We start from the raw sequence: 12,889 nt of genomic DNA, 5'->3' as shown, positions 1-12,889 counted from the left end.
TTGTTTTTTAAAAAAATTATTATTTTTTTTTATTTTTATTTAAGCAGTATACCTGTGGCAGCCATTTATTTATGGTGCGCACACCTATTTTTGTCTTTATAAGCGTTAACATTAAAAACCTACTGGATGAAACAAAAAGCAATTTATTCAGATTTTCTCAAGGTAAAAGACTGGTCCAGCGGTTTATTCACCGATCCAATTAAATTTAACCAACAAAGTTGAACATGAAAAACGGCGAAATTTCACTTTTGGAGTTTTTTTTAATTGACCCTGTAGTTAAGGTTCATATGTTTTGTGGAAGGTGATTTGCAGAGGAGAAGCACGGATCAACAAAAAAAATAATAGCAATATCTTGAAAGTTTTGAAAAGTTATGGTAAAAAATGGAGAAAATAAAATGGAGTAAAAGTGAAAGAACTGGAAAGGTACTTGGAGAGTGAGAAATAAAGAAGTATGTTGAAAGTTATTACAAAAAGGAAAATATCATTGATCGGGGATATATTTAGAAGGGACTACATGATAAAAGAATCACAGAAGGGTCAAGAAGATGAGAAAGAAAAAGAACTAGTATGTTATCAGACACAACGAGATGAAGAAGTTATGTTCGGCTAAAGAAGAGCACAAAGATGGAGAACTAATTGATATCTGCCTTAACATATACCTGACAATTTTAAAACATCTGACAGCCTGCCAATGAGACTGTTTCATTATCATGCATTTTTCAACATGTGCCTTATTCTGTATTTCAAGGAAATTCACAAAACAAAGAAGAAGTAAACATTTTTACAGCCAGGTATGTTACAAGGGTGAATCAGATTTAAACAGTAATTTTGCTATTCTACACAGCAAGCAGTACAGAGCTGGATGATGGAATGGGGGGTTAATGTTCAGTGTGTTAGAGAAGAGAACCAGCTTGGTTAGCTTCTCCACTCTGTTCTGTTGTCAGTACAGTTATGAAAAAGCAAGAGGTTCTGTCCCCAATTTGCACAATGTATAATTAGATAGAAAGTTTTTAACAAATGAAGGTGTTAAACCCGCAGAAATCTAACTCATTTAAAGGTACAGTTTGGGGATGCTACACTGTCCCAGAGCTGAGTGTATATGTGAGTGAGACAATTTAAGGCAAGCGAGAAAGTGTAGAAAATGAAAGTTATGACTGACACCCAAGGTCAAGTTTCTCAGCTAACAACATCAAGCCATTCAAGAGCTTATCGAAGGTGATCGCCAGTTCACTGTTGAACAGAACTGCATCAGAAGTTGGTATCAGCTATGGGAGTGCTCAAACCATTATCCCTAATCATCTTGGTTTTAGAAAAATTAGTGCTCAATGGGTTTCGAGGTTGTTCACCAAAAATCAAAAACAGGTCAGGCTGAAGATCTGTAAGAGACTTCTGAATCAATTTTGGCAAGAACAGGACGATTTTTTTCAGATGCACTGTCACATGTGATGAGACGCAGGACCATCATTATACTCCGGGGGTCAAAAATGGTGAGTAAGGAGTGGCGAAGGAGGATGAGGACTGCCCAGTGAAGACCAACACCTATCTGTCAGCCGGAAAAGTTCTTGCAACTATTTATTTTTAACTCAAGGTGAGTTTTACTCATCGATTTTCTACACAATCAATGAACGGTGAATGCGGCTTACTATTGCCAGCTGCTACAATCAACAAAAGCCACCTACCGAAACAAGACAGGGTATGTCTATCAGAGATGTCATATTTCTCCATGACAGTGCCAGGTCGCACACCGCAATTTTGACAAGGGATAAATTGGAAAAAATGCACTAAGAAACCCTTGACTGCCCTCCCGACAGTCCAGATTTGTCCCCTTGTGACTATTTTTTGTTTGTGCCCTTGAAAGAATCACTTGGAGGGAAACAATTTGAAAACAATGAAGATACACGCACTTGTAGGAGTGCGTGTGCAATTGATTGACAACTCGTCCTCAAAGTTTTTATGAACAAGGAATATTCAAGCTTTCAAATCATTGGCAAAGGTGGGTAAATTGTGCAGGGACTATATAGTTAATGATGAAGGTATGAACTGTATATATTATTAAACAATAAATTTATTAAACAAAATTACCATTCATATTTGATTCACCCTTGTATGATTTGTTATTTTTGGTTGAAGTATTTATTAAAAAATAAAGATGATTTGGAATTCTAAAGTGCAAGTCAAGCTAGTATTAATTTTTACAATAGGTGGGATAAAATAACCTAATAACTGAATAGCTTTATTAGGCTACATATGATGATATAAAGATCTTGAAAAGGCAGGCGTATATTCAAACCTGATTACAATAAATTGGTCGATAACAGTTTAAATCAGATCAGATTGGCTTATCATATCAAAGAGATTGGATTGTAATGGTGACACCATGGTGTCACTTACCCAACAAGATCTTTGCAGGAGTTCATGAAGATATTTTTATCTATCTCAATGAAAATAAAGAGCAGTTTTATGTTACGCACATGATACTATAGCATGAAATCATCATTGAATTTTTCAGATACACAACTACTACAAAACATTAAATCATTAAACATTTTTTACATTTATTATTAAGTTTTATTAAACAATACTGTTATATTTATACAAAAAAAGTCAGCAAAGAAGTTTAAAACCGACAATGAGTAACTAAAAAATAGTTTCTAAATAAGTGCATGAAAATAAATCTAAATGACAGAACGCTTCATTTCAATGCAATGTTTTTTCTTTCATGCGTGCTTAAAGTTATGCTTATTACATGATTTGTAATGCTGAAGTCATAATGTAAAAGCTATATCATACTCTGAAGTACTATTGATGTTTGGGCTGCAATTCAAAGAAAACTAAAAAAAGGAGGCACATTTAATACCACTATAACTAGGATCAAATTTTGTTTACATTAATATCAATCTAGATCAAGTGTGATTCAATGTAATGGCAGCATTACATTGATTGCAATTGAAGAAAACATTCAAGCCTACAGACTAGAGGAATATTGCTCAGACAATAAACACCTTGATTAATCCAATAAAGAATCAATGAATTAGGGAGGCAATTTCTTCAATAACTACCTTACAACTCAACTTAAAATAAGTGGGCAAACAAAAAATGATATACTGAATGAATACTTCAATTCAAACACAATACACTTTTTGAACATTTAAGTATATGTCTTCCCTAATCTCCCTCTATGAATCGTGAGACCTTGCTGAAGGTAAGGGGGGCTTGAATGCTCAGTGATACAGAGAATCTGGACTGAAGGTGCAACCATATTGGAGAGGTATCTGTTTGAGAGTTAGACTAAGAAATGATTCTGCAAAGAGGGTAGCACTTCTTTCAGTAATTGTTAAGAGCGTAGGTCACAAGGACTTAAATAGCAATAGCAACATCACCCAATCTTCTGAGCACTATGAAGCTGAAAGCAATGGAAAACTATGGCTGTATTTTTTCCAAGAAAATCTAGCTCTCTGCATTTTCATGTAACAAAGATGGAGGCGCCTTCCTTGGTAAAATATTCTGGAGATAAACTAGCCCCTATTTGGATCTCTGGGTGAGGACTACTAAGGAAAAGGTCACCAGAAAGTTAAAAAATAACATTCTACAAGTTGGAGCGTGGAATGTTAGAAGTCCAAAAAAGGTTGGTAGGTTAGAAAATTTAAAGAGGGAAATGGATAGGTTAAATGTTGATGTAGTACGAATTAACAAGGATTGGTGGGAAGAGGAAAATGACTTCTGGTTAGGTGATTTTAGAATAATTAACTCAGCGTCAAATAAAGGGCAGGTGTAGGTTTCGTAATAAACAAGAAAATAGGGAAGATAGTAGAGTATTTCAAAAAGCGTAGTGATAGAATCATTGTAATTAGGATAAAATCAAAACCTAAACCGACAATGATTGTTAACATCTATATACCTACAAGTGCCCATGATGATGATGAGGTAGAGTGTGTATATGAATAAATTGACAAAGCAACTAAACACATAAAAGGGGATGAAGATTTAATAATAGTTGGAGATTGAAATGCAAGCTTCAGAAAAGGCAAGGAAAGAAATATTGTGGGTGAATACGGACTGGGCAAAGGAATGAAAGAGGGGGACTGACTTATTGAGTAATTTAGTAATTTCCAAACCCCGGTTTAAAAATCGTATAGAAGAATATCCACATGAAAAAAGCCTGGTGATACTGCAAGGTATCAGATAGAATATATCATGGTTAACAAAGATTTAGACATTACCTTGTTGACTGAAAAGCATATCCAGGAGCAGACATTGATAGCGACCATAATTTAGTGATAATGAAATGTAGATTGGGGTTTAAAAATCTGAAGAAAAGATGTCAGATGAATCAGTGCAATCTAAAGCTTGTGAAAGAAGAGGCAAAGAAGATTTTTGAGGACATCGCAAGAGGTCTGAGTAAAAACGATAAGGTAGAAAATATAGAAGAAGAATATAAAAAAATAAAATCTTAAATCAGCATAACCGAACTTAGGTGGAACAAAGAGAACTGGTAGAAAATCTTGGATATCACGAGGATATATTGCAGCTGGTGGATAAACATAGAAAGTATAAGAATGCTAGTGGTGAAGAAGGTAAAAGGAACTATCAACAATTAAGCAATACTATAAAGAGGAAATGTAAATTAGTAAAAGTGTTCAGAAGTGGAAAGAGAAATGATGATCATTGGTAAAACAGATGGAGCATAAGGAAAGTTAAGTAGAATTTTGTGGTACATAAATTAAAATCTAATAATGTATTAAATAAAGATGGTACACCAATTTATAATATGAAAGAAGAGGTCTATAGGTGAGTGTAATATATTGAATTAGAAACTGTGTTTCTGATTCAATATAGGAAGATGAGGAAGTCGAAGAGGATGAAAAGAAAGATACAATACTAAGATCTGAATTTAATACAGCATTAAAATATTTGAATGGCAGAAAGACTCCTGGGATAGAAGGGATACCTGCAGAATTACTGTGCAGTGCAGGTAAGGAAGTGATAGATTATACAAACTGGTATATAATATTTACAAAAAAGGGGAAGTTCTGTCAGACTTCAAAAAGAGTGTTACTGCCATGATACCAAAGAAAGAAAGGTGAAGCAGATAAATGTGAAGAATACAGAACAATTACCTGAACTACTCTCGCATCAAAAATTTTATCTAGAATTCTGTACAGAAGAGTTGAGAGGAGAGTGGAAAAAGTGTTAGGAGAAGAACAATTTGGTTTCAGGAAAAGTATAGGGATAAGGGGAGCAATTTTAGCACTTAGATTTATAGTACGAGAAGAAGGAATGGTCCTCTGGACCGAATCATGAAACGATGGTAGATTTTAGAGCGAGTATGGACTGTAGATGATGTTGATAATTAAAAAAAAACTCCTTGTTGCCTTTGATGAATTGTTGCATTTAATTTCTCTATATACATTATTATACTTGAACATTATCAAGACTTGAACTTAACATATTCTTGAACGTTACCAAGAATATCTAATCTAAGCGTCTATCTGGACTGAAACGAAACATGACTGCTCTGGTTGTGATTCTAACATCGAATACTTACGAGCTTAACCCGTCCAGTGCTGCGATCTAGTGGGTGCTAGCACTCACCGGATAGTTAAACTCGTAAGTTTTCGGCGCTCGAATCTGATCCAAGGCGGTCACATCATACTCTTAGTCCGGATGGACTCCATTCTTTGTTCAGATGAACGTTAGCTTTAATGTTTTATTTAATTTTATATTTTATATTTTTATATGTCAAGTTATATATTATGTTACAATTCATTTCATTAACTGTCAAGACGACAATTCAATTAACCATTCATTATTCAACAAGCAAGAAGGCGCTGCCTTCATTCATCACCTATGACCATAGTCCAACCTCGCTCTAAAATCTACCAGTAGTATTTTATTCAGACCACCATCTTTCAGATGTAGCACTCTGACAATCAACTCACCCTAATCAAATCTTAGGTTTTGTTAAAAACATAAAAAATCAATTTATCATAATATATAAACAACGAGAGGTGGATCAAAAAATAAATTACACCCTTGCCGTGTTCTTGAACTAAAAGGGATATATTAATGTCTTGTGGAGGCAGCACTGGTTGTGTTGTCTTCAGACTCCCCCAGCAGCAATTCTATAAGATATTCAGTATGTGTGTAGTGTCATTGTCAATGTGGCATGTCCTCTTGAGGTATCATCCAGCATAGAAGTGTGTTCAATTCCAATTTTTGTGGGCAAAAAATTACAATTGTTGTGAAATTCAACACCAAATTGTTGAGGTATATCGTAAGAATGGAATGTCACATCCCATGATCATAAAATGGTGCCAAATGTTCAAAAAGGGAATAACAAATGTGAATGACGAACTACGTATGCTGGGTGTCCTTCAACTGCAAATGCGACAGGTAATGCAGAATATGTGAATGAAATGATCTTGAGTAACAGGTGCATTAATTGTAAGTGAACTTAACATCAGTTATGGCAGTGTGTTTGTGATTATCCACAATCAGCATGGTTAGCAAAAGATGTGTGCACAATGAGTACCACATCTGTTGACCGACAACCACAGACATCAACATTCTGTGTGTGCTCTTTCTTTTCTACAACATTATTTCCTAACTGGTCCACAGTTTTTGAAACAAATCATCCAGGGATGAGAGCTGGGCGGTTCATTACACTCCTGGGACTAAACGAGCATCACATGAATGGAGACACAAAAATTTGCCACAGCTAAAAAAGTGAAAACATTTTCACATGTTCGAAAAGTTATGCTGACAGTCTTTTTCAATTCTGAGGGAGTTGTTTACGGTGAGTTTATGCCATGAAGAACAACAATCAATACCGACTCTTACTGTGAGTCTTTAAAAAAAATTGTATAAAGCCATTAAAGATCAAACTCAGAAGATTGAGCGATGGGGTCGATTTTCTACAATACTACTCATTCAGCTCATGTGACAAAGGAGTTACTGCAAAAATTTAAGTGGGAAGTGAAGTCTCAACCACCTTACAGCCTTGACCTAGCACCCTGCGACTACCACCTGTTTGGTTGTCTCAAGTGAGACCTGGGAGGGGAGTGTTTTGCTAATGAACAAATTGAAGGAAGCGATTCTTCAGTGGTTGAAGGAAATTGGATGAAATTTTTATGAGAGTGGAATTGAAAAACTTGTCACAAGGTATGAAAAGTGTTTAGAAAAACTTTGTGATTATATCAAAAAATAGATAAAAATATGTAGTTGTTTATTCAATAAAAAAAAAAAATTGTGTTATAAATATGTGTTTGTTTCATATAGGGGATGTAACTTACTTTCTGATTGTCCCTCATACATAATCTTTCATGATTGTAGATTAAACCTTTCTCAATATAATGCCAAACAGAAGCCAACAAACAAACAAACAAACACACACACACACACACACACACACACACACACACACACACACACACACACACACACACACACACACCACATACACATACACATACACATACACATACACAGAGAGAGAGAGAGAGAGAAAGATAAAAATTCTTGATATTTTGAGATCTCTTTGGCATAAAAAAAATCCAGATGGTCATTTTTTAATGTACCAATAGTTTCTTTCTGTTGCTCATTACAGTCAGGAATGTGATAATGATTAACAGCCATAATGATAATAATAATACAATAATAATCGAATCCTTTAAAAATTCTGAAAAAAGTTCGAAGTAATGAATAATTAATCATTTCATCTTCAACAGAAGAATATAATAATATACATAATAATATTAATTCCTTGCTCAAATTGACTTGTTCCTCAAAAAAAAAAAGTTTGAAAGTGTTAATTTATCTACTCCCTTATAAGGATAAAATGATACAATAAAAACATTCATATTTTTTATAAATACAAAAGAAATTTTAACAGATTAGATGGAATTGGCTTGAATGTTGTTAACATTCAAGTATTGCTGTAATTAATATATGGATTTAGATGTAGTTGGCTTGAATGGAATCACAGAAAGAAATAAACAAGAAACATACACCAAAATAGTCTTAAAAAACCACACAACGCTCAAAATTATTGAACAAAAAAATATTTTAACTAACCTTCAACTGTTCTTTAACGTCTGGAAAATTTTGACATATCTTCATGTTTCACATTCCCCAGACATCAAAACCACGATCAGTTCAAAAGTTTATATATACATTTAAAGTGAAATATATAAATTTATATATATATATATATATATATATATATATATCACTTTCTTGTGGACATGATAACTGCCATAATTTTGCACAATCACTTTCAAATTGTTACATAAAATATAACAATCCAAAATCTTGGTTGAGTTCGTTAATGGGCAAAATCAGACCATGAGGGTAGAAATGGGAGGCTTTTTCGAAAAAACAAAATATCGCTATAATTTTATTATTAAGTAAAATATTGAATTTGTTTAACCTTTTCCCATCACAATGATCCGCGGTTGATTAGCGCTCTGCGAAAATATGTTGGTATCTGATTGCCTCCCTTCATAGTCTTATGCTACCTTCTTGTGAAAATATTTCAAAAAATTACAGTATATTAAAGAGATTTAACAGATTTTGACAAAAAAACCATTACGATTGGATATTTTTTATGCCTCTACCAAAAAAAAAATTGAAACAGTACAAAAATTACGATAATTTAATTGCAGAATTTTTTTTCTCACATTTTTACCGTGTTTTTTATTAGCAAAATTTTTTTTTTTTGCTTTGTGTTTATGAAGCATAGTTTCCTGATTTTAAAAATAATACTTTCAAACAAATATGGCTGAAAATTGGGCAAAATATGATGAAAAACTCGTGTCATAAATCACAGATTAGTAACATGCTAGTATAAGTGAAAGTAGATTCAGAAAACTACGTTTTATAAAAATTCCCACCACTGAAAAGGCTACTCAGATTGACAAAAAAACCATTTTTACTGTATACTGTTATTCATTACGAATCGATGTGTTACATGTTTACCGATATCATTTGTCAGAAAAGATATTTATAGACCTCAAGTAAAAGTGACGTATTTATGACCACAAATTCCTTTTTTTTTGTATGCCGTATATGATAATTTATTATGTGTTTCAATACATCGATATGTTGCTAGTAAGATAAGCTATTTTTGTAAATAATAAATAAATCCGTAATCCTCATAGCAATTATAATACGCAAGTCACACATACACATACACACACACACGCACACACACAAGCACATTTCTGAGAAAAAAATGGTCATATTCTTTCTAGTCTAAAAATAAACATTTTACATCGTATAAACGTCGTTCAAATTGTATAATAAAACTGATTCCTTTGTGAATATAAAACAAAATAACCGACTTAGATGCCATATAAAATGATTTTGTAACAGCGTTTTAAAACTGACGCCGTACATAGCCAGTTTAATGGCTACATGATCTGAAAAGGTTAAAGTTTCTACTATTCTTTGGATAAGAGCCTAAAATTTATCTGAGTAAAGTTTTTTGATATCACCAACCATTGGCCCAGTGGGTGGAAAAAATGGGGTTTCGAAAACATAAAAATCATACCTTCCTTAATAGGCACAGTATCAAATCGGTTTAAAGTGGTCGTTAGTCCTCTAAACATTACCTAAAAGTTTTGTCTGGCACAATTTTTGATATTAACAACCCTTACAGCAAGGGATGACCAAAATGTTGCTGGAATTGTAAGAAGATGGGGCTTGTTGAATGCTAAACATGTGAAACGTTTTTCACATGCAACCATTATCATATAGAGTAAATTTGAAGTTTTTCTTAACTTTAAGATGGAAATCCCCTGCTTATCCTCTTTATCCTTTTTACTCATCACTGGCGAAATCTACCTCCGCCTTCCTGCATCCAAAAAGGGATTTTTTTAAACAAAATAATAATAAACAACCTTAATCAGTAGACAAAGGCTTAGATAATGTACCATAAAGGCAGATTATGATTGCATATCATTTAAGCAAAACTTATATCTTTATATGTTACAATGTTTTAGCAACATTTGTATAAAAATGAGTTGTTCACAATTACTAACTTACAAAAATCATCTAAATATTACAAAAATATTATCATTTGAAGCTCTTTAAAACTAATGGTGTCTCCATCCTCTATACAGAATCCAAAATGATTAATTGTTAAAGCATTATTATTAATGATATCATTAAATAGGCAGAGTCATCTATGAGCCGAAGAGTAAATAAGGATAGCAATCCTTCATGTTTCCTAATTTCTGTCTATCTGTAATCACCTAACTTCAGATGGAGTTTTACAAGCACCATGGATGTTATCTACTTTGAATACTTTCTAACTCTTGAAAGTATTCAAAAGGTTTTTTTTGTTATTAATGCATTTATGTTTTAAAATCTTTAAGTTTTTTATTATTTGTTTGATGTAATTATAGTATTGTGTACTGACTGATAATGTGGGATCCACAAAAGTCAACTACTGGCATTAGTTTTTTAGGTTATTCTGTTACTGTGTTTTGGTGAAGTTATTTTTAAAATCAACAATTTATAGTCTATCTTTAAAAAAAATCCTACTTTTTTTGCAAACTTTGAATGATGATCAAGAATAGCACCAACCAAGCTTACAGTAATAGCAATTGTAAGTAGGTCAAGATTTTTTATTATAGATAATGCTTTTGTAAATATTTCAATTTTCTATGCATTGTCTATGCCTCAACAGGCTATATATAATCAATCACATTCAAAAAGGTGTACGTATTAGAATTGATGAGAACTAACTTTACTCAATAATTATCAAAGCCACAAGTCCAGGTTGTGCTATTGTACAGTCATGGATATAAAACAAAATTTCCCAGACAGGTCTATAAGGAAAAGCCCACTTCCAACAGAACAGAAATACTAAGGGCAATTTACAGAGCTTTGTTTTCTTATGATAGATTCAGTGGCATCTAACTAAAATTCACAGAACATCATCAGAAAGAAAGGATTTAGGATATAGAAAAACAGATGGATATAATCTAAACAAAATGAACTACATATAGATATATTAAAATACAGAAAATGAGACAAACAGATCCAAAGGTAAGCTTCAGATTCCATCAAAGTAGTAGTTCTTCACTCTACCACAATTTCTAGTAGATCAGGGTATTTATGCTCACTATAGAGAAGAGGTGCAACTAAAGAAAGTTCAAGTCAGTTTACATAACACAAGAGTCTGGCTTCTGTTCTCTGGTGGCTTTTTAATACCTAAAGGAAAACCTATTTATTAAAATAAATTTTTGGGATAGCCGACACATAATCACAAATTATTTATTGTGTTCCTCCTGTTCTGGATAAAGATTTCCAATCTCCCGAAGGAATTTTGGCAGAATGACAATTTTGGCATAACACAAGAGTCTGGCTTCTGTTCTCTGGTGGCTTTTTAATACCTAAAGGAAAACCTATTTATTAAAATAAATTTTTGGGATAGCCGACACATAATCACAAATTATTTATTGTGTTCCTCCTGTTCTGGATAAAGATTTCCAATCTCCCGAAGGAATTTTGGCAGAATGGATATCCACTACCTAGAAAGAATTTTAAAGCACTCTTCTAAATGAACTTATTTTCTTCATTTTGCAATTGCTCTGTGGGAGCTATTTTTCCTATGGATCTATCCAAAGACCAAAATATGGAACTGAGGTGCTTATTGGGTAAACTCAGGTCTCCTTATCCTTCCTAAATTACATACGTACATCCTCAGGATGTGAGCAGTATATTACTGATTTTGCATTTATTACTTCAAAAAATCTTCTACTAATCTGGACAAACTGTGTTCATTCAAGGTACTAAAAAGTCACAAGTAGAAACTTCAAGAGAAAAAGGCTCAGACTACCTTACTCTTCTCCAATCCCGGAATTGTGCGACATGTGAAGTGTCCAACTGAAGTATAAACCTTTCACCCAGATCCCACGTTATTACCTAGATAACAACAATGTAATCTACATTTGGTAAAGCTGTTCATACAGCTTGTGAATGTTAAAAAAATTAATGAAAAAAAAGAAGAAATGTAGTTGAATTTTAATAACAAATTTGTTTATTAAATCACTATACAAATCACAATTAAGTGATAAGGAACCGAACAACAATGTATCTGTAATAGAAAGGGCCATATATACAAGTAATATGTAAATTTTATTGATATTTTATTCAAAATGTTTACTGATGAAATGCTACAAAATATTGTACATATTTCATAAACAGTGCGAGTACAAATTACAAACATACTCATATCTGACACCAACATCAACTGATATTACCCTAATTATTAGTTTACACCATAAGATTATCATTAACAACTCAGTTCAAGTGTCCCAGATATATTTAATAAACCAAAGGCATATTTTAAAGAAATAAAATAAGCAGTACAGTAAATGATAACAAAGCAAAGAACTTACTTGTAAAAGTAATGTACATACTTTTTATCAAACTGAAAGTCACGTAAATCTGTTAGATAATGTTCAACCGGAAAAATCTGGGATGGAGCAATTCCCACCAGTTGATTCCCCATTTAATTCTGTGTTTTAATTAACTCTGTGTTTTAAATTTGGAACTGAAAAAAAAAAAACATAATTATTTAAGAAAATGTATTTAATTCCTATTTTTTCTTTGCTTACAAGTTACTTTACTTTTAAAACAAATTTGACTTACTTAAAATCAATTTTACGATAAAATTTTCTTTTTTTGTTCCATATAAGATTACATTATATTAATAAACAATATAATAATCCATTACATGAAAATATTAGCTGAAAAACTGTAAGAATTACTATTTACAAATAATTAACGTGGACTTAATATGTCAATAATTAATGCAGTAAAGAGCATCTGTTGAATGCAATTTAATTGCTGTAATAAATAATAATAAGTATAACATATT

The 12,889-nt window shown here is 32.6% G+C and overlaps 1 protein-coding gene across 5 annotated transcripts in view; it reads right to left on the bottom strand.

Moving 5' to 3' along the window:
• Positions 1–12,889, bottom strand: part of Vps15 (vacuolar protein sorting 15) — a 173,388-nt gene that overhangs the window by 150,574 nt on the left and 9,925 nt on the right. For 4 of the 5 annotated variants that reach the window (XM_075353770.1, XM_075353774.1, XM_075353769.1 and 1 more), the window contains exon 2: positions 12,408–12,562. In XM_075353770.1, coding sequence (XP_075209885.1) covers positions 12,408–12,520 — 113 coding nt within the window. In that variant the 5' untranslated portion in view covers positions 12,521–12,562. The remainder of the gene's footprint in view (positions 1–12,407; positions 12,563–12,889) is intronic. The other variant, XM_075353773.1, reaches the window with a different exon arrangement.

The sequence above is a fragment of the Lycorma delicatula genome, chromosome 1, assembly GCF_047948215.1.
Source record: "Lycorma delicatula isolate Av1 chromosome 1, ASM4794821v1, whole genome shotgun sequence".
Taxonomy (NCBI): domain Eukaryota; kingdom Metazoa; phylum Arthropoda; class Insecta; order Hemiptera; family Fulgoridae; genus Lycorma; species Lycorma delicatula.
Note: the sequence above shows the minus strand (reverse complement) of the source record. Positions and strands in the feature narration are given on the sequence as shown.